The sequence below is a fragment of the Pezoporus occidentalis genome, unplaced genomic scaffold, assembly GCF_034315485.1.
Source record: "Pezoporus occidentalis ecotype Australia unplaced genomic scaffold, CSIRO_AGI_Poc_V1 ctg347, whole genome shotgun sequence".
In the NCBI taxonomy this organism is placed as follows: Eukaryota; Metazoa; Chordata; class Aves; order Psittaciformes; family Psittacidae; genus Pezoporus; species Pezoporus occidentalis.
The window spans coordinates 120271-141765 of record NW_026915451.1 but is presented as its reverse complement, the minus strand read 5'-3'; the positions used below and the strand labels follow the sequence as shown (position 1 = coordinate 141765).

Here is a 21495-nt window from a genome sequence, read left to right as displayed (position 1 = left end):
GAGCCCTGAGGTCCCTTCCATCCTGGTGTTCTACGACTCTGCGTTTCCTAAAGCCTTCCACTGATGGACCCAGGGTTTTAGACCCCGCTGGGGCACCTCATTGCACGTGAAGCTCTTTCCTGCTCCTCCACCTCCATCTTTACCCCAACTCATAGCTTTTTCTCCTAGGAACAACTGATCTCCCCTCTCCTTCCAGCTCCTCTGTACAAGGTGGCTGCCACATCCCCTTTCTCATAGGGCACATTTTGCACCCAAGCCCTCCTTCCTCAGCTGGGCTGTTTTACTCCCCATGTTAAATCCCAGCATTATTGATTTCAGGCCGTTCCTCCCATCTGCCACAAGTGATTTGAATTCCAATCTTGCCATGGGCAGTGCTCCCACCCGCAGGCACAGATTTGATTGGCTCTTCTTTCTCTCATCATCCAAGCCATTAGTTACAGTATTGATCAGTATCAGAGACAGGACAGACTGCAGTGAGATGCTGAGGGATCAGTCCTTCTGGGTAGGTAATAACTACTTGTAACCCCTGGAAGTGAAGTTTTCTAAGAAACTTGCTCTTCCCCTTTCTTTTTACTCCTCCCTGCATGATCATTTCATATGGTTGATAATTACTTTACAAGAATAGGGTGGGATAAGGCCCAAATCCTTCCTTAAGAGGTAGCACAGCTTCCCCAGGTAAAGCAGCTCCTTGTCCAAAGGAGAAATGAAGTGCTTGATGTGATCTATGACAATCCATGATACTGTTATCCAAGTGATGGTACATGGATTAGTAGTTGCTTCACCACCTTTCTGGCGCTGGGGGCTGAGCTGGGTCTGGATCTGACTGATTTCTCCTTTTTCCCTTTCTAAGATCCTTTAGAAATCCCCAATCCCAGCAAATTGTGGGGTAATTGGTAGCAATTCAGTGATTCCTTGGCTCTTCTCTTCCGTATCCCATCGGGAACTTCCCAGACCTTCCTAAACTGGGTATTCCTACCATTGATATCCAAATACATGAACTATTTGCCTTCCTCCTCCCCATCCTGGGCCTGGATTTCTTTCTGTGCCTCAGCCCTAGCCTATGGCCAGGCACAGGGATCCTTTGTGTCTGTTCACTGAGCCTTTTGGGAACAGATTTTGGGTTGCCAGAGGCAGTTTGAGTGAGTTTTAATAGAAACACTGAGTGGGTTTGATAGACGTTTTGTGTTGGCATTCTGCAACAGTCACTGAATCCCCATCCCCTCTGCTGAAAACCCTCCTCCTTTAACAGCAGCAGACAAGCAGGAGAACCCCTTTGGGCTTGGATTGCAGCCGAGCCGTGGCCAGGAGCACCCCAAGGAGGGACGTAGCTGAGATAAATAGACTGAAGGGATGTGAGGTTATTTAATAGCTTTGGCTTTGCTCTTTTCCAGAGGAATGAGCACTGTGCTGAGCTATAAGGTCGTGCTCAGCTCCATAAATGCCTTGGATCCTTCCCCGCTCAGACAGACAGTGATGAACCAGGTTCACTAAATCTTTGGCCAACTCTCCTGATGTTTTCTTTCTCCAGCCTGCAGAGATTTGGACCAGGAGTGAATATTCCTGCGTTGGAATACGGCTGTTTAGTGGGAAGGGTTTAAAATGCCAGGAACAGCACCAATGCAGATGTCTGTAGGATGCAGTGCATTGAAAACCCTCATGGAAATCAAGGTCTGGAGTTTGGGTTCCTCTGCCCAAGAAAAAGCTGTAATCATGGGTTAACTGTATGAAAAAGAGAGGTGCTATGGCTTTGTGGGCAGAGATCTCCCTCTCACCTCCCTGGTTCTTCATAGAATCAACCAGGTTGGAAAAGATGCTTCAGATCATCAAGTCCAACCTTCATTTATCTCTGCTGGGTTCAAGCAGCTCCCAGCACTGCACCTCAGCTTTGTGAACCCCATTTTGAGGTGCTGGTCCCCATCCCTGCCTTGTGTAAGAGACTGTGGGAGCGGTTATCCCAGCCAGGAAGGGGTCCTCTCCACTGGAAATGCAGATCTGCCCCTTTGTGAGCCTTTACCTGTGCGTGGTGGGACTTCAAGGCACCCAGCTTGCCTTTACTGCCGGATGGATGGAGGCTGGGTGCTGGCCAGGGATGCAGAGGACCTGCTGTGGGTGTTAAAGCTGTCTCAATTTTACACCGTTGACAGGAGCAATTACAGGACTTGCTGCTCTCACCATTTGAGCTGCCGTTTGTCACTCCTTGGCAGTGAGTCTGGCACCAACGAGATCTTGGTGTCACATCTTCTGCCTGAGGAATTGGTGGCCTCAGGCGAGGGGCTGTGGGGAAGGACTGGGCTATCCCTCATCAGGGATGGAGGTGATGGCCTTGGCTTTGAGGAAATTCAAATCATCGAATCTCAGACTGGTTTGGGTTGGAAGGGGCCTTAAAGCTCTTCCAGCTCCAACCCCCATCTAATTCCAATGCCCCAAATCCTGGGGAACATTTCAAATTCATCCCTATCTTCATTTCTTCAAGTGTGAGCCTCTGTAAAGTGCTGTGCTGATCTCCACACCCCCTCTCACACCATCTCTGACATTTCCCCCCCTCCCCTGCAGCCAAGCAGTGCCTTGGGCGTGCAGATGCTGTCCTGGACACAGCGATGCTCCAGTGTTATGGGTTCTCCCTGTTGATGGGGGGTTGAGAGGTGAAACTGCCCTCCAGAGGTGTTAGCACTGAGCATCATCGCTTTCCTGCTCTGCCCAGGCCTGAGGAGGTCCCAGCTGAGCCCAGCCAAGTGCTGCACGTTCATTGATGGATGAAGGAAACAGTGACAGACCAGAGGAGACGGTGATGGATCTCTTGGGGGTTTCGAGAACAAGAGCGAGGAGGGAAAGGTTGAATCTCTTGGGTTTATTTACTCCAGAAAGGGGAAGGTCAAAGTGTAATGGATAAGTGAAAGCAAAGTTGCTGTTAAGAGGGACACTATCAGGTTTTCCCCTGAGGAAAGACATGAGGAAGTGAGTTAATTCTGCAGTGAAGATTTGAGCTGTCTGCTCTGAAGGGCTTCCCAGTGCACTGACCACTGGGCAGCTTGGGCAAAAGGGGGAGGCCAGCTCTGAGATGGATGGTCCAGCTTTATTTTGATGTCTTAACTCCTTCTGGTTTGAAGATGATAAAGGGTAACTTGTTGAGTGAGGTACATTGGGGTGTTCTCACTGTCTTGGGTACCACTGCTCTACCAGCATCATAGTGCCTTGGCTACCAAGGGTTGAATCGCCATAGAATCTTCACCACCCTCACAGTAAAGAATTTCTTCCCTATATCCAACCTACATCTCCCCTGTTTAAGTCTGAACCCATCTCCCCTTGCCCTGTGACTACAGTTCCTGATGGAGAGTCCCTCTCCAGCATCCTTGCAGCCCCTTTCAGATACTGGAACGCATCTGAACTCTTTTCACCCACAGCAAACAGCACGACAAGGGGCAACAGCCACAGGATGTGGTTTGGGCTGTTGGGGCTGGGCACTAGGAAAAGCATCTTACACCAGAAAGGTGGTGATGCGCTGGCACCAGGATGCTGTGGTGTCTCCAACCTTGGAGGCTCTTCTAAGTCAAAGTCATGGCTGCCTTCACCTAGTATTGGTGATGCTCTTGCTGACTAGGTGACCTCCAGAGGTCTCTTAGAGCCTTTCTGTCACCCTGACCCTCAAATGGGACAGTTGAGCTCTTGAGGACCTTCTACAATGCTGTGTTTGGGAACTGCTTAAACTGGAGGCTGCATTGTACTGGAGAACAAGACACACATATAAGGAGTGTCAGCATATGATGGAAGGATGCCGTAGAGCACAGATGAATTTGTAATGGATTGACCTGAACAGGGTGATTTAAAACCCGTAACTGCACAAAACCAGCCTTGAAGATGTTTTCCTGCAGAGCTCTGTGTCTCTGCTCACCAGCTTGCTGCCTTTGCTGGAGCTGACGCCATCCACCCAACCCTTTGCACCTTGCAAAGCCTTCTTGTAACTGGGGACATCATAGCTTTCCCTCCGGTTCTAATTCATCCTTTTGACCCTGTACAGCTCCCACCAGCACTAAAGGCCCTGTTTGACCTCCGTGTCTGTGAACCTCCCAGTACAAAGTGCTGCACAGACACATCCAGTGCATTCAGTTCCTGGTTTGGATGTCCTTCCTATACCTGCCTTGCTGTTGGGTTATCTTCTTTAGCCTTCCTGGACCACAAAGCAGCAAGACAGAAAGAAGTCAATGGAGTTATGTCCCAGCTGGATTGACTCATATTAACCTCCCTTATGTAATTCATGGCTGTTGCCTACCATATACCCTTAAGTCCTTTGTAAAGTCTATTTTAAGTTATCTCCAGGGGAATATCTCCTCTAGGGAAAACCTGGCAAAGCATGAGAGCACAGGCTGGATTCTGCTGATGCTACACCTTCCTTTGCTTCCTCCCTTTGCAGTCCTACCTGCCTGCCCCTTGCTCTCCATCAAACACTCCTCCTCCCACCTTGGAGCTGACAACCTTTCATATTCCCTGGGTTTTATCTCCCTTCCTGCTGGCAGCAGGAGGTTGCCTTCCCAAACTGCCTTCTTTTAATCTTCCCTTGCAAGTCAGTCCCTTTCAACAGCGTTCTGAAAGACCACAGAGGAGGGGACGGGGGGAACGTGGGTTTAGTTCTCTTTATAGAAACTCCAGCCCAAGTTAATGGAAATTACCACAGCAAAAGCATACTAACAGGCCTATAGTTGACCACAAAGCTAAGGCACGCTGGTTGCTTTGGATGCTTATCCACAGGGAGCCCTCCTCTGGTGATGGGGTAATGGGGAAAGCAAGAATTCAGGCTGTACCCTGTGTATTGCCTGTGAAAAATCTCTATGTGATGTGAAAGGAGTTTTCCAAGTGGAAAATGGACGTGGAGTCCCAAGCCCTGCAGCAAGAAGAGTGAGTGAGCTGGCCAGGACATGCTACTGGTGGCTTCTGCATCCATCATGAGCAAGACGTCTGAGGGATGGTGTATCCTGCCTTGCCACTTCAAAGAGCACCACAGATGCAAGGGACGTGATTGAACTTGTTCATCTTTGAGTAATGCTGTTTGTGAGCAAACTTACAGGACAAACTGCTGTGTGAGGCTGGGGTTTTCCTCTTTTTTTCCCCTCCTTTCTATAAGCAACACCACTGCTGTGGTAGATGTGAAGTTAAGAAACAAGGGGGCTTTGTGAAAGGCTGCACAGTCATCCCGCTGAGGGTTTCTGTTGTGGTTTAACCCCAGCCAGCAGCTAAGCCCTGCTCAGGCACTCATTCCCTCACTCATTCCATTCAGTGGGGTGGGGAGAGAATCAGAGGGGTAAAAGTGATGAAATCTGTGGGTGGGATAAGACAGCTTAGTAGGAAAGTAAAGGACACACAAGTAAGCAAAGAAAAACAAGGAATTCATTCCCATCTTCCCAGGGCCAGGCAGGTATTCACCCATCTACAGGAAAGCAGGGCTCCATCACACATAAATCTGACTTGGGAAGACAAACATCATCACTCCCAGTGTCCCCCCTTCCTTCCTTCTTCCTCCAGCTTTACAAGCTGAGCATGATGAGGATGCTATGAGGGCTGGAGCAGCTCTGCTCTGGAGCCAGGCTGAGAGAGCTGGGCTGGGGCAGCCTGGAGAAGAGAAGGCTCCTGAAGGGGAGACCTGAGAGCAGCTCCAGTGCCTGAAGGGGCTGCAGGAAACCCAGAGAGGGGCTTGGGACAAGGGCCTGTAGGGCCAGGCCAAGGGGAATGGCTTGAACCTGCCCGAGGGGAGACTGAGCTGAGCTCTTAGGCAGAAGCTCTTCCCTGTGAGGGTGCTGAGGCGCTGGCACAGGGTGCCCAGAGAAGCTGTGGCTGCCCCATCCCTGGCAGTGTTCAAGGCCAGGTTGGACACAGGGGCTTGGAGCAAGCTGCTCTATGGAAGGTGCCCCTGCCCGTGGCAGGGCTTGGAGCTGGAGGAGCTTTCAGGTCCCTTCCAATCCAAACCAATCTGGGATTCTCTGACTCAACATCATATGGTATGGGATATCCTTTGAGTCAATTGGGGTCATCTGTCCTGAACTCCTCGTGCACCCCTATTCTCACTGGTAGGGTGAGGAGCAGGAAAGCCTTTGCCTCTGTGTAAGCGCTGCTCAGCAATCCCTAAAACCTCACTGAATTACCAACACTGCAGCACAAAGCCAAACCATAGCCCTAAACCAGCTACTGTGAAGAAAATTAACCCTACCCCAGCCCAAACCAGCACTGGGTCCCTCTGATTCAGAACAGAGGAACTCTAGGGCTCCACTGGCTGCAACCCCTTGAGCCTGTCCCCATCATTGCCCATCAGCAGACCCAGATGAGCAAAGGGTCTGCATCCACAGACGGATTGCACTGGCACACCAAAACACAGCGCCCCGGACCCCTTGGACCCGTGCAGTGAGCTGCTTTGGTGCTCAAGCACGGTCTGGTCCCCATCTGAAGCCATCTGCTCTAATGGTAGGGAGGTGCAGCCCCTCTGGCTTCATAAAGTCATTCTGCAAGCCCATCCCGGGGTATTCCCGGCTCAGCACAGTGCTGCTCTTGGGTTTTCATGCCACACAAAGCAGATTGGGCTGGTGTTCATTTGTGGTGGGTGGGAAATACCCTGGAGCCACTTGAGGTTGTGCTGAGCAAGGCAGGAAACTGCCTGCGAGCCAAAGGCTTGTGCTGAGCCAGGAAAGAACCTTCTTCTCCACGGGATGCAGTGGGGATGCTGCACATTCATGGGCTGCCAAGAGCTGGAGGGACCGCAGTGAGCACCATGGACCATCTCTTCTCTACTCCTGTCCATAGTACCTGTCGTGGTTTAAGCCTGGCTGCCACGCCGTCTCTCTCTCACTGCCCCCCTTCCTCCCCACAGCCACTCCTGGAGGGATGGGGAGGAGAACGAAAAGAATGTAACTCCAATGGTTTGAGATAAGAGCAGTCCAGCAACTAAGGTATAACACAAACCACTGCTGCTGCCACCAATAATAATAATGATAAGGGAAATAACAAGGGGAGAGAACACAACCGCTCACCACCCACCGACCGATACCCAGCCTGACCGAGCAGTGATCTCCCTTCCAGGTGACTGCCCCCAGTTTATGCAGTGGGCATGACACGCTGTGGTATGGAATACCTCCTTGGGTAGTTTGGGTCAGGGGTCCTCTCTGCTTCCTCCCGGCTTCCCCTCCTCCCTGGCAGAGCATGAGCCTCAGGAAGCCCTTGGTCAGAGTGAACATTACTGAGCAACAACTGAAAACAGCGGTGTTATCAGCACTGTTCCCAGGCTGAAAGTCAAGAACACAGCACTGCACCAGCTACTAAGGAGGAGGAAAATGGCTGCTGCTGCTGAACCCAGGACAGAACCTCAGTTCTATTCCATGCCTGCTAACACCCTGGTTTAGAACCAGATGCTCATCATGGCTTGAAAACAACAGTGTAAAACTCCCCTAAGTTTGGCTTTCTGATGCTCATGGCTAGCGTATGCTATTGGTCCTTCCTTGAGTGGATTCACCTACATCTCTTCAGCATTCACTCTTTTGTGGGTCTTCTAACAATCTTCTTTAAGCCAGAAGTCACTTCTCTGTGTTTAGGTACTTGAGAAAGGGGCTGGAGAGTCTCTCATCTCAATGAACAAAATGCTCTGCAAAAAAATAGCCCCCCCCCAAACCCCTAAAATAAAAGAAAGTAAAATAAAATAAAATAAAGTAAAATAAAATGAAATGAAATAAAATGAAGTAAAATAAAGTAAAATAAAATATAAAATGAAATGAAATAAAATAAAATAAGGTAAAATAAAATAAAATAAAGTAAAAAAATGAAATAAAATAAAATAACATAAAGTAAAATAAAATAAAATATAATAAAATTAAATTAAATTAAATTAAATCAAATCAGTTTCTCATTCTGATGTGTGTTAATTTGGTCTCACAATGGCTGTGCAAAGAGTCTGGTGAATTATCTAAACCAGCCACTTAACCACCGGCCTTTCCCCCTCACCATAGGACTGCTTGCCAGGGTGTGAGGAGTTAATGTGTTTTCTCCTCTGTGTATGTCTTCTCTCTCCTGCACATTTGGGTTGAACTTCGTAGTTTGGGGGTTTCTACTGAACTCCATTCTTCAGCCAAAAATGACAAGTTACCCAATGGTCTGCGGCTGCACACTGATGGCATGAGACCAGGAACAGGATTTATGCTTGGATAGAAAGGAGCCTTGAGATGGGAAGAATGCAGGAAATAGAGGAAACCGCCCCAAAATAACACCACACTTGACTTGCACCCCGTAATTAGAGCTGCCTCTGACAGTAACCCCTTCGAGGAGCACAGCGAGGCTGGCTGAGCTGTGGGCTCTGTCTGTGGGAGGGATGGGTTCAACCTCCCTTTCTGGTCCTGCATCCATGGGGAAAGTCCTGCCTTTGTCAAATTGGAAAATGGGAAAGAGCCTTAACACTGCTGTGCTTCAGGAAGCCCCTGAATAAGTACTGATAATAAAAAAATAAGAATTATTAATATTAGTATTACTGCCACAAAACGTGGCCAAACTGCCAAAGTCTGTGGGTAGAATCATGGAATCACGGAGTGGTTTGTGTTGGAGGGGACCTTAAAGTTGATCCAGCTCCAACCCCTGCCACGGGCAGGGACCCCTTCCACTAGAGCAGCTTGCTCCAAGCCCCTGTGTCCAACCTGGCCTTGAGCACTGCCAGGGATGGGGCAGCCACAGCTTCTCTGGGCACCCTGTGCCAGCGCCTCAGCACCCTCCCAGGGAAGAGCTTCTGCCTAAGAGCTCAGCTCAGTCTCCCCTCGGGCAGGTTAAAGCCATTCCCCTTGGCCTGGCCCTACAGGCCCTTGTCCCAAGCCCCTCTCCAGCTTTCCTGCAGCCCCTTTAGGCACTGGAGCTGCTCTCAGGTCTCCCCTTCAGGAGCCTTCTCTCCTCCAGGCTGAACAAGGCACTGAACAGGTATTGCAGTTTCTCTCCCAGGCTGGACCTGTGGCTCCTTTTGACATCCTCCCATCCCCAGCATCCTCATCCCTTCCCCTCACCTCCAAAGCAGCCTCTGCACAGCAGCAGGGTGAAGCAGACAAGTTTGTCCTTGCCATGGTCCACAGCCTGTGACAAACACCCCATCAATGTCAGCTCCAGTGGGATGAAGCCTTCAAGAGGCCATCTAACACTGCAAGAGCAAAAGGAACAAGCACAGTGACGTTTTGGGGACAAGGACAGCCCATCCCTCATGGAGATGGATGGATCCAGTACAAAACCATTTCTTACAAATGATTTATTTAAAAACCCCACGGAATCCTTCAGCTCCGTGGTTACTGCTCCGTGCTGGCGTCACCAAGACCGTCAGTAGGAGCAAGTGCTTTGGAGGACATGAATCCAGAAGGCTGCAGTGTCCAAAGGTTAATGTGTGTGGACTGATCCACGTGAAGGAGCAAGCTGCACCATTGAGGTGGAGGAGGCAGACGTCCATGGCACACAGATGTAGTCCATCCCACCCAGAACATTAGGAAGTAGCCCCGTTGGCCACCGCTCCAACCATCCATCCTTCACAGTTCAGGTGTGGCACGATTCACATGTCTTCAGCTCCAAGGACATGGATTTCTGGTGTCACACTTTGGATTCTGGGCTCTTTATGGAGTTTCCTGCCAGTTTCTCCTTCTCTGGGTCTGCCTTTGTCCCTGCTGCACTGTTGGCTTCCCTTTCCTGCCGTCTGAGGATCATATAGACGGTCACAAAGCACAGGAAGGCACCAACCTCAAAGAAAAACTGGAGACCAAGGTACCTGTGGTGTGGAAACACAATAAGTCAGGGTAGGAAGTGTGTTCCTGTGCACATCAAGCACCAATACCCAGTGTCCCCGGGCACCCAGCGGACACTGAACATGGGGACTGGCTCCTTGGGCACATTCAGCAACTGCTGCAAGCCTGGAGTTCCACGCAGGGAGTTCTGGAATTGGACCTCTGTGGTCTACAGCAGCAAGTTAACAAGGTCCTGTTCAGGGTTTTCACTTGTGCCAATGACTTTCCAAGCCATTCCTAGGCATTGCTGGGAGTCAGAATGGGCCGGGGGGGATGCGAGTTTCCCTGCTTGCTTACCATGGCATATGCAGCAACTCATCCCATGCAGGAGGTGGCCTGATGCCACGTTGTCCCTCTGCACCCTCAGCCCTTGTCCTGATGCACACCCCTACCTTTGCCTGAAGAGGTTGTTGTCGTAGTATCTGCAGGCTGCTTTCCTGTCACACTTCTTCTCCCAGAGGATGCAGGTCGTGTCGATGGCGCTGCCGTACAGAACGGGTCCTGGCATCCACGCTGGAAGCAGAAAGGGTTAAGGGGGGCATTGGGACGTTATAGAAGCAACTCTGCTGCGACAAACCCAACCCTGGTTACTCTCCCGTGTGAGGGGCTATAAAGTGGCTGGGGATGGTCTTTGCGAAGGCACTGGTCCTGCACAGAGCACCAAGGGCTGGCTGTGTGTTTGCACCCCACTGGGATGAAAGATCCTTCTTTCTCATTGCTCTTTGATAAAGGACCTTTCTCATTGCTCTTTGACAAAGGAATGATGCTCACCTCCTTCATGCACTGTGCATGGATGCTCCATCCCACAACTGCAATGGCATGTTCTGGGGGGTCTCCAGGTGAACATGGATTTTCACCATAGGAAAACTAAGTAGTGGGATCACAAGACACGGCTTGCAGCCACCCTGATAGGCTGAGGGCAAACGTGGCAGTATCCTCACACAGCCAAGGGCTGCTTGCGTGGATCTAAACTTATTCCCTGCCCTTTATTCATCACCCCATGGAGATCCCTCATTCCATCCCCACCATGTGCAGCCCCCCAGACTCTGCAAGGCCGCATCTTCCCTGGCTTAGAACAGGCTTTATCCAGTCTGAAACTCTTGATTAAGCACCACTCCTGCAGCCCTGGGGCTGCACAACCCCCAGAGCTGCCACGATTTTCCAGGCTGACATTTCAACACGCTCTCCTTTACCTAAAACTCTCAGCAGCATGAACTGTATCCCGACAGCAAAGGATTTGTCTTCAGGCTGGATGCTCCTGAAACACAGAATGGAAATCGTGCCGCAAAGACGGATGTTTCCCTCCCGGCTCTCACATGAAGCCTGATGGCATCTCACCCCCCAAACCATCCTTCAACCCAGCCCAGGACCCCAGGCAGTTCCCGTTTACATCAGTGTCCTGATGAAGCTTCATTCATCAGGGCCAGACGCCTTTTCCTGGCCTGGAAAACCTGCTGAGCTCCATAAGAGACAGGGAGGAGCTCAGTGAAGTGTTCTTGCTTCTTGTTTAAAGAGGAAGTCACAAACAAAACCCAATTTAGCTGCTGGCTCTGCAAACACAAGCAATAGAAGGGATGCTTTTTGTAGCTGCAAGGGAGATTTACCCGTTGAGGAAGTGGCTTTCCTTGAGGATGTCCCAGTGTGTGTTTTGGTGGTACCCCAGTTTTCTGGAAGTATTTCAGGCTGTGGTTCCTGATGGGGTCACGCATGGGAGGGGACTGGGTGGGAGAAGACCTCCAGGCCAACACATGTCATAGAATCATGGAATGGTTTGAGTTGGAAGGGACCTTAAAGCTCATTCAGTTCCACCCCCCTGGCCTTGAACACTGCCAGGGATGGGGCATCACTTCAAGGGACTCAGCTTCCCTTTCCTCTCTGACTGCCTGCTGTACACATACCTCACTCATGGCATTAAAGGTGGGGTTTATATGATTTAATAATAAGTCAAGCTAAAACCAGGTTTTAACCACAGCTTATCCCTAAAAAGCAACTCTTTGGAGGGCTTTGACCACAGAAATGTGCTTGGGAAGATCATGTACAGACTAATCCATGGCTTTTCCCTCTCCTGCCCATCCCAGCCCAGAGCTTGTGCTGAGGCTGGCTCCAGCCTGCCCCATAGGCACCTTTACAAGGGTATGGGCAACTGCAGTCCTAGTTGCTTCTCTGCACTGGGAAGGGATGCTGTGCCCAAGGGAGATCCACCAGAAGGAAAGGAAAGTAATGAAACTTCTTAACTGAGCACAGAGCTGCATTAAAAAGCGCTGAAGTTCTGCAGTGCTGAGTTAATGGTGCATCTCGTTCCTGAGGCACCAGCCGTGGTGGGGAGAAGGAACAGGCTCTGCTGCTGGATCTGAAGGAATAAGGGTGCTGAGGGCCACGTGGGGTTCCTGCGAGCCCCACGGCCCCATTGCTGGGTGGTGGGGCTGTGGGGGCCTGGCATGGTGCTGGACACCACGTTCCCTACAAGAGCAATTGGCCCCACAGCACCGTGGCTCCACGATACAGCCTCCAGCAGCCTGAAATCCTCACTTGGCTGCTTAAGTCTGCAGGGATCAGCAGCAATAACCAAAGAGACCTTGGAGGAGCCTTTGCTGTCTTAGGGAAGCAGGAGCTCTGTTAGTGCTGGGTCTTCAAGAGCAAGTCCTGAAGGTCTCTCCTGCTCCAGCATTTGAGACCAGAGATGCTTGGTGGTTCTGTCCTGCCCAGCAACGCCAGGTCTCCAGAGCCAGGCATAGCCTCGATGGACAACCACAAGCACTGCCCTGATGGGAGCAGGGAAGCCCCATTCCCTGCACCAACACGTGCAAAACCCATGTAAAAACAATGGGATGAGCAGGTGCAATACGGGGTTGATTCAGCTGGACAGAACCTTCCTCAATTCAAGGACCTCTTGGGCTCCCAAACAGCACTTTGTGATGTCTCTTGTGGCTGCACCCAGACCATGGCCAACCTCACCTGAGGATGAGCATGAAGGACGGCGTGTGGGACGTGCTGGCGAGGATCCCTGCCAGGCAGGACAGGATCACAAAGGGCAGGAAGAGGCGGGAGCAGCCGGTGCTGCAGGTCCCGGGTCTGGCAGAGCCCATGAGCCCGTGGTCGGAGATGCAGCTGCAGTTGGTGTAGTTCTGCAGAGAGGAGAGAAACCAGAGCCTGCTCATCTGGAGATACCAGGGGTAGGTGCCAGCTGCCATGGGGCTCTCTGTGCATGGCCAGCAGTAATCAGCACTCGGCACTTCAAAGAGGGGTTGAGGGGAGGAAGAAACACGTATGATAAAGCTGGATGGGAATAACAGGCTGATGGATTGAGGAAACACAGGTTCCCATCCCACTGACAGCCTACAACGTGCTGTCATCGCTGAAAGGAGGTCCCAGGCTCACAATGTCCCAAGGGCATCACCAGGGTGTCACATCCCCACACAGGTGATGGGGAAGCTGGTACCACCGTGGTACCTTGGTTCAAATCATAGCAGCATGGAATCCCAGTGGAAGGGACCTCAGGGATTGTCTGCTCCAACCTCTCCAGGCAGAGCCTGACCCACACTGGGTGCCCAGCACCCTGTGCAGCCCCATCTTAACAGTGTCCAGCCCTGGGGAGTCACCACTGCCCTGGGGACATTATTCCAGTGGCTGCTTGTTCCCAGTGGGAATCTCCCAGCAGTAACTTGTGCCCATCACCCCTGGGCTTTCCCATGGGACTCCTTGTCCAAAGGGAGCCTCCATCTTCCCTGCAGCCCCCCTTTACCTCCTGGCACATGGATCAGGTCTCCCTGCGCCTTCTCTTCTCCAGCTGAGCAGTCCCAGCTCTCTCAGCCTTTCCTCACTGCTGCCCAGCCCTGGGAGCATCTTTGGGGCCCTTCTCTGGCCCCTCTCCAGCCCGGCCACAGCTTTGCTGTGCAGCAGGACCCAACCTGAGCCCATGTTCCAGGGGTGCCCTGAGCAGCGCCCAGCACAGTGGCACAAGGGCACCTTCATCCCTGTGGTGATGCCCTTGGGGATGTTCCCCAGCACCCTCACTCCAATGGAGCTGGGGTCCTCCAGTGTCATCTACAGTGGTACCTTGGTTCATCTCTCTGTGCTTCCAGAGGCATCTGGAAGTGCTCCCAACCCAGAAGCATCCTTGCCTTGCTGGTGTGAGCTGCAGCAATGCCTCCCTACTCCCGGCAGCAATCCTTCTATGCTTGCTTCATGTCTGCTATGCACTGAAGATGCTTACACACAGGTTTATTTCAATGTCATCATCTGCCATATGAATGCTTTGGCATCCTGAATAAATCTGGACTCCTGGTGTGAAACAAACACAGCTGATAAAACATTAAAGCCTGATGTGAGTTTACCCACCTGTGCTACATCTGTATTTAAGAGAGACACTGAGGTGCTGAAGCGGGGCCAGAGAAGGGCAGCGGAGCTGGTGCAGGGCCTGGAGCCCAAGTGTGATGGGGAAGGGCTGAGGGAGCTGGGGGGTTCAGTGTGGAGAAGAGAAGGCTCAGGGGGGACCTGATGGCTGCCTACAAGTGCCTGAGAGGAGGATGGAGCCAGGAGGGGCTGGGCTCTGCTCCCAAGGAACAAGGGATGGGACAAGAGGAACCGGCCTCAAGCTGCACCAGGGCAGGTTTAGATGGAGCTGAGGAACAATTCCTGCCCCAGAGGGTGCTCAGGCATTGGAACAGGCTGCCCAGGGCAGGGCTGCAGGCACCGGCCCTGCAAGGGTTCACACCCCGTGGAGATGAGGCCTCAGTGCCATGGGGCAGTGGTGGCCTTGGGGCAATGGTTGCACTGGATGGTCCTGAAGCTCTTTTCCATCCTGGTTGATTCTATGATCTTGAGGAGGAAATGTCCATGGGAGCAGCATGGGCTCCATCCCCTGTACCCACCTTGTCTCCTGCTGCAAAACCCTCCATCCAGTGGCTCCATGCAGAGCAGAGCTGCAACCAAAGCCAGAGCCAGGCTCAGGGGAGGATTAAATCAGAACATCACTTGCATGTGGAAAATGCAAAATCTCACCTTTGAGAGAGGGTCATAAATTCCTGGCACAGCGTTAGCAAAGGGAAGATGCCTCGGGGCAAGAAACAGGGGATTTTGTCTTTTTCTCCCGATTTCCATCACAATTCTCTTTTTCTTGAACAAGAAACCTCTTTTTAAAGACCTTTACATGAAATGAGTGGGATTTTATTGTTGCTGGAGGGAGCCAGACTCACACCAGGCTGGCAGTTTGCAGAAGGGTGACCCCAGAGGCAGGAGCCACATCACTGCCTGGGGAAGGGGCATGGCTGATGCCCATAGGAGACCCACAAGGAACTGCTCTTGGCTGAGAGCACAGGGGGAGATTTGGGATGGAAGGGGACAAAATCCCTCCTCCCACCTCGAGGAAAGGGGATTTAGAATCTAAATTAAGGGATTTATCCTCTTCAGCCATCTGAAACGAACGAAACCAAACTCATCCTCTGTGCTCCTTCTGCCGCCATGGGCACAGAGGAGGGTCTCCAGGGGACCCGGCACAGCCGAGTGCTTGCGATAGCCGAGATGAATTTGGGCCAAGGCAGTTCACAGAAACACAATTAGATAAATTAAAACTCGCTTGATCCGTGCAACCAGCACCTTGCAAAGAGTCAGAGTCAGGAATGAAAGGGACTCAAAGACAGCTTTGTGTTGGCTGGAGGCTCCAAGCCTGGACAGGGGCTTGGGGCAAGGGCCTGTAGGGCCAGGCCAAGGGGAATGGCTTTAACATCCCTGGCAGTGTTCAAGGCCAGGTTGGACACAGGGGCTTGGAGCAAGCTGCTCTATGGAAGGGGTCCCTGCCCGTGGCAGGGGCTGGAGCTGGATGGGCTTTAAGGTCCCTTCCAACCCAGAGCATGCTATGACTCTAAGATGATTCTATAGGTGGCAAGAAGACCCAGCAAAGTATCTCAGTGCTAAAGGAAGAGCTAATGTTGGCTTTACCAAGTAGTATTTGATGGCACCACCCAGGGAGCCCCAGTTTTGCTGTAGCGTCTGGCTCCACGTAATTATACATATAACGAATGCAGGAGTGGGTCACATTCAGGAGTTTAGGATGTCAAAGGGCTGGAGGCATCTTTGGCAAGGAAGAAGCCGTTGAAACAGCCCCGCTGTTCTAAACACAGGCACAGGGATGCAGAAAAGTACATCTGGGACTGAGCCTTGGCACAAGACATAATGGTTATTAGAATGAAGCGGTGTTAATTAACAAAACGCTGCTAAAAGGTGCCCAGACAGTCCCTTGGTGCCATTACACCCTGTGCCAAGAGCCCAGCGGGAAACTACTCACCCTGTATGGATTGCTAATGTGTTTCAGATAGGTATTTGGATTGGCAAAGCCTCCCTTCCTATTTATTTGTTGAACTGTACCGCCTGGAGACTCAGCTGACAACTGGCACTGTGCATACTCAGCCCCATCGGGGTTTGGGTGGCAGGCAGGGAGCAGCAGAGGAGAGAGAAGCACAGGGCAGGACAATAGCACTTCCAGGTCTGCAAACCAAGGCAAAGCCAAGAGCAAGCCCCATTTCTCCAGCTCCCACACCAGGATTTTCCCCCTAAATGATCCTCTCGTGCAAGCACAAGGTTTGAGAACCGGCATTTACAGGGAGGATGCACATTGGAACTGGATCATGACTTTGTAACCTGCAAGTCCGCAGGCTCAAAGGTGCAATAACACTGCTTTACCAAGGCCCTCCCACAGCAGTCACTGACTAAATATCAGTGCTGTGTGTACTGGGGCAATGGTCCCTCCATTGCCTGGCTCAGAGCACACAGAGCTGCTCCCCAGGTCCCCAGAAGCAAGAGCAAGAGCTGCCTCCCTTCTCTTCATCTATAGATGTGACACAGCTAAACCAAGTTATATGATGGAGACAACCCGGCTGCTTCTGCAACCGTAGGTATCAGTTGAGTGTTTTCAGCTTCCAGTTGAAGGTGTCCCTGCTCATGGCAGGGGGGTGGAACTAGATCATAGAATCACAGACTGGTTTGTGTTGGATGGGTCCCTAAAGCTCATCCTTGCTGATGAGCATTTAGGGGTGAGGGGAAAGCAGAAGGTCTTTGCATCTTCCATGCATCTTTGCATGGCCTTTGCATGAAGTCCACTCAAGCTGCTGGGTAGCAGGGAGATATTGAAGCTGGTGTTTGTGGAGTTAAACCAGACCCAATGAGGGAGCAGTTGATGGGGAAGGACACTTAGGTGTCCCAAAAGGTTGGATACCTTGGCCAAGGACTGTGTTATACTGGAGAGTGCTAAGAGACACCAGGCTTTTCCTGGGATGTTCCCAACCTTCTCCTGCCTATCCCACAGGGCCATGCAGAGCTTGTCCAACACTAACATCAGAAAACCAGACCTGAGCACTGCATGGGTCATCCCTCATTATCCATCCCATGCCCGGACAGGGATGCAGCACCCGAATGACTTACCAGGACTGAGTTGTTGTCTGCATTGATATTCACACCCCTGCAGCCAGCAGAACAGGGTGAGATGTATTCGATAGCGTTGGAGCCACAGATGGGGTTGTAGGCTTTCTCAGGGCAGTTGCACTGGAGATTGCACTCCAAGGCGTGGTGTCCAAATTCGGAGCTGCAGCAGGAGGAAAATGTTAATGCATGGTATTGAGTATCATCGATACACTGAAAATATACACCAGGTATACTGGGATTAGCAGAGAAACATTTGATTGCTCAACAAAACCTTCCCCATGTCATAGAATCATGGAACGGTTTGGGTTGAAGGGACCGTAAAGCTCCTCCATTCCCAACCCCTGCCACGGGCAGGGACCCCTTCCATAGAGCAGCTTGCTCCAAGCCCTTGTGTCCAACCTGCCCTTGAGCACTGCCAGGGATGGGGCAGCCACAGCTTCTCTGGGCACCCTGTGCCAGCGCCTCAGCACCCTCACAGGGAAGAGCTTCTGCCTGAGAGCTCAGCTCAGTCTCCCCTCGGGCAGGTTCAAGCCATTCCCCTTGGCCTACACGTGAAGACCCACAGAAATTCCACTACGAGCCCCCAAGCCTTTGCTCTGCCTGTACAAAGCATCCTGACCACAAACGGTGCAGAAAACCACCCACTTCCTTCACACTGAGCCCCAAATCTGGGTTCTTGGGGTATTTGCAACACCACAGAGGTGGTGAGCTTCCCACTGAGGGCTCAGACCAGCTTCCACCGAGACCACAGGATGCTGAACATGGGACTTTACAGACACTCTGGACCAAGAAGGTCCTGCCCCTAGGGAAGCAGCCAAAGCCTTGAAGGTGTGATCCCAGGGCTGGCCCCTGCCCAAACTCTTCTCCTCTGAGTAAGTGCTGCACTTTCCAAGATGAATTTTTAATCTTGGGCTGTTTGTGCCAAAAAACGTTCACTTGGGGTTTCACAACCAGGCCATGAAGATGGAAGGAGTAAGGATGCAATGAAATGAGTGTTCATTCACAGCAGCATTGATCTCTAGCCTTATTTTATCACCATTCACTGTTTCTCGTTAGGGAATAAGCCCATTTTTGGGTATTCTACTTAACTCCCACCTCCACCCCAACCAGTGCAGGTGGGAATTGGGGTGTACCCACATCCCTGGGAATGACCCCCCCCCCATTCCCATCCTGTCAGTACCTCTCACTGTAGGTAACACCCATGACCTTCTGCGTGGGGCAGCCGAGGAAGAGGAGGGGGAAGGCCACGACCAGGCAGAGGAACATGCCGAGGACACACATAGCACTGCATTGCCTCAAGGACATCTGGAACCGCTTCAGGATGGCACCACCGACCACGATGCCAACCATGGCCCCAGGGATGTTCACAGCACCTGAGGGAAAGACAGCTCCTGAACCCTGTTCTCCATCCTCTGATCCATATCAGTCCCTTCATTATAACAAAGCCCCAGAGGATTTGCTGTTGGGGTCCTGGTTTGTAGCATCTGTGCTCTGATGGGTACCAAGGCTTTTGCAAGGACCGGTGGGATGATGCTAAGATGCAAAACCAGCAGGATCCCACAGCAGACTGGATGTTTTATGTATCCATGCGTGGAAGATGTGGGGACCAGTCAAAACCTATGCTTCACCCAGCAAATGTGATTTTTCAGTGTAGACAAGGAGAAAACATCAAGTGAACCCACAGAAGATATTAAATCCCTGTGTAACGCAGCCATCTGCCCACTTCAGTTGTTATCAGTGTAAAACTGTGAAGGTTTCCATCACACACTTGGCATTCTACAGACCCCACCTTTATAACGGGATATCAAAGCACAACCTGTTTAATTCAACAAAGAATCAACGGGGAGATTGCTTTCAGCCAATAAATACCCACACGAGGAAGGGTTTTCCAACTGCAGAAGGCTTTTTGATCTGACAGACGAAGGCAAAACAAGGTTTAGTAGCTGGGAACAAAAGCTAGAACAATTTAGCCAAGAAATAGGTTTTTTACCCTTTAATGGGGTGGGTAAATCAAGCCTGGGAAGAGTTCAGCAGGGCACATCAGTGCAGGACACCACTGCTGCTGCCTTGAACCTTTCTGCCTGTATTTAGCTTGGGCTTTGCCAGTCTGCTCCGCTCCTTTTCCTCTGATTTATTTGCTGTGGACTTCAGAAAACTCTTTCTTATGAGGAGTCCTGCTGTTTGTGCTAAAGTGTATTTAAAATACTTCCCCGTCTGGATCTCTGAACTCCCCAGCTGATTTTACAAGAGGAGAGTGCTCTCCTTTGTACTTTTATTACCATGAGAAGATCACAGAGGGAGACCTCAGCCTCGGACAGGATATTCTGGATATTACAATGCAAGCAAAAGCAGGCTAATCTCCTGAGCACATATCCTGCTCAGCACTTACTCTTTTCCTTCCTAACACCACCGACGGCACACAAGTAGATCAACAACTACAAGCAATGAGTCTGACTATAGAAAACACGCTGGAGAGTTCAGGCGCGATCAGAGTCCCACCGGCCTCTTCCTCCAAAGTGCCTTCAAATGCATTCCTGCATTTCTGCAGGCTTTCATTCTATCTACTAGCGACTATTTAAAGACCCTTAACCCAATGATTGATGTAAAGTAAGCCCCGCTACAGCAACACGCACGGTTCACATCCGTTGTTTCTTTGCTCCCTTGAAGCAGAGAGTTGGTTTCCTTTCCTTGATTATACGGAAGAGCTTGAGATAACAAACATCTATGCAGGTCTTAAAAGGTTTTCTTCTAGCAAGAAGTGTAAAGGAAGGGAAGCAGATAGCAGCTGAGAAACTATGGGCAAGGACCTTGTGTCACCTCTGTCTCGGCTCTGCAGGAAATGCTCCTTCTTAGGAATCATGGAATGGTTTTGGTTGGAAGGGACCTTAAAGCTCCTCCAGCTCCAACCCCTGCCACGGGCAGGGACCCCTTCCATAGAGCAGCTTGCTCCAAGCCCCTGTGTCCAACCTGGCCTTGAACACTGCCAGGGATGGGGCAGCCACAGCTTCTCTGGGCACCCTGTGCCAGCGCCTCAGCACCCTCCCAGGGAAGAGCTTCTGCCTTATCTCCAACCTGAACTTCCCCTGTTTCAGTTTGAACCCATCACCCCTTGTCCTATCACTGCAGTCCCTGATGAAGAGTCCCTCTCCAGCATCCTTGTAGCCCCCTTCACACACTGGAAGCTGCTCTGAGGTCTCCACGCAGCTTCTCTTCTCCAGGCTCAACAGCTCCAATGTTCCCAGCCTGGCTCCATGCAGGAGCTGCTCCAGCCCCTGAGCATCCTCGTGGCCTCCTCTGCACTAAACAGTAACCTCCAGTTTATGCTCTAAGAGGTGCTCAAAGCCCTGACAGCAACACTCACCGATGATCATGTTGGCCAGGGACGCTGTAAGGGAGAACTGCCTCTCCAGGAACTTCCCCATGAACGTGGCTAACCCGGCAACCATGGCAGAGAGGTTCACCTGAGCCAACACCACCAGCAGGAAGACGGGATGGCGCAGGTTCCTCAGCAGCACCAGAGGGAAATCTGAAAGGAAAAGGGAAAACTGTTGCATAGAGAGGAGCTGAACAGCAAAATAACCCATGGGAAGCGGCAAAACCCTGGATTTTCCTACATTTTATGCACCAAACTAATTCTTTAGGAGTGATGAGCTCTTCTGAACATTTCATTTACGAAAGGGCAGAATGAGTGCTTTCAGGGTTTACCATTTCAGGGCTTGATTGACCATTTGGACATTAAAAAGCCGGAATGAGGCATCATAACACTGCAAAAACAGACCTGAAAATTGCAAACCAGAGTGAGAGAATGGAAGCTGATGATCCCTTACCCCACCTGCCTCAGGAGACAGCCATGGGATGGGTGAATCAATGGCAGAATTAGTTGTTGCAAGCAACAAGGTAAGGTTTTCAGTTGGAAGTGACCTGCAGTGATCATCTGGTCCCACTGCCTGAGCAGTTCAAGGCTGAAGCTCGTAAAGAAGGGCACTGTTCTCGTGGTCATTGCCCAACCTGCTGGAGCGCATCCAGAGGAGCCCATGGAGATGCTGCGAGGGCTGGAGCAGCTCTGCTGTGAGCCAGGCTGAGAGAGCTGGGCTGGGGCAGCCTGGAGAAGAGAAGGCTCCTGAAGGGGAGACCTGAGAGCAGCTCCAGTGCCTGAAGGGGCTGCAGGAAAGCTGGAGAGGGGCTTGGGACAAGGGCCTGCAGGGATAAGAATGAGCTTGGAGCAAGCTGCCCTAGTGGAAGTGTCCCTGCCCGCAGCAGGGGTTGGGGCTGGATGAGCTTTAAGGTCCCCTCATCCCAAACCAGG

The 21495-nt window shown here is 51.4% G+C and overlaps 1 protein-coding gene across 3 annotated transcripts in view; it reads right to left on the bottom strand.

Moving 5' to 3' along the window:
* Nucleotides 1-9235: 9235 nt before the first annotated feature.
* Nucleotides 9236-21495, bottom strand: part of SLCO2B1 (solute carrier organic anion transporter family member 2B1) — a 56945-nt gene continuing 44685 nt past the window's right edge. For all 3 annotated transcript variants that reach the window (XM_062630056.1, XM_062630057.1, XM_062630058.1), the window contains 7 exons: nucleotides 20551-20715; nucleotides 18370-18562; nucleotides 17190-17349; nucleotides 12729-12898; nucleotides 10967-11031; nucleotides 10166-10286; nucleotides 9236-9757 (listed from right to left, as the gene is read on the bottom strand). In XM_062630056.1, coding sequence (XP_062486040.1) covers nucleotides 9583-9757; nucleotides 10166-10286; nucleotides 10967-11031; nucleotides 12729-12898; nucleotides 17190-17349; nucleotides 18370-18562; nucleotides 20551-20715 — 1049 coding nt within the window. In that variant the 3' untranslated portion in view covers nucleotides 9236-9582. The remainder of the gene's footprint in view (nucleotides 9758-10165; nucleotides 10287-10966; nucleotides 11032-12728; nucleotides 12899-17189; nucleotides 17350-18369; nucleotides 18563-20550; nucleotides 20716-21495) is intronic.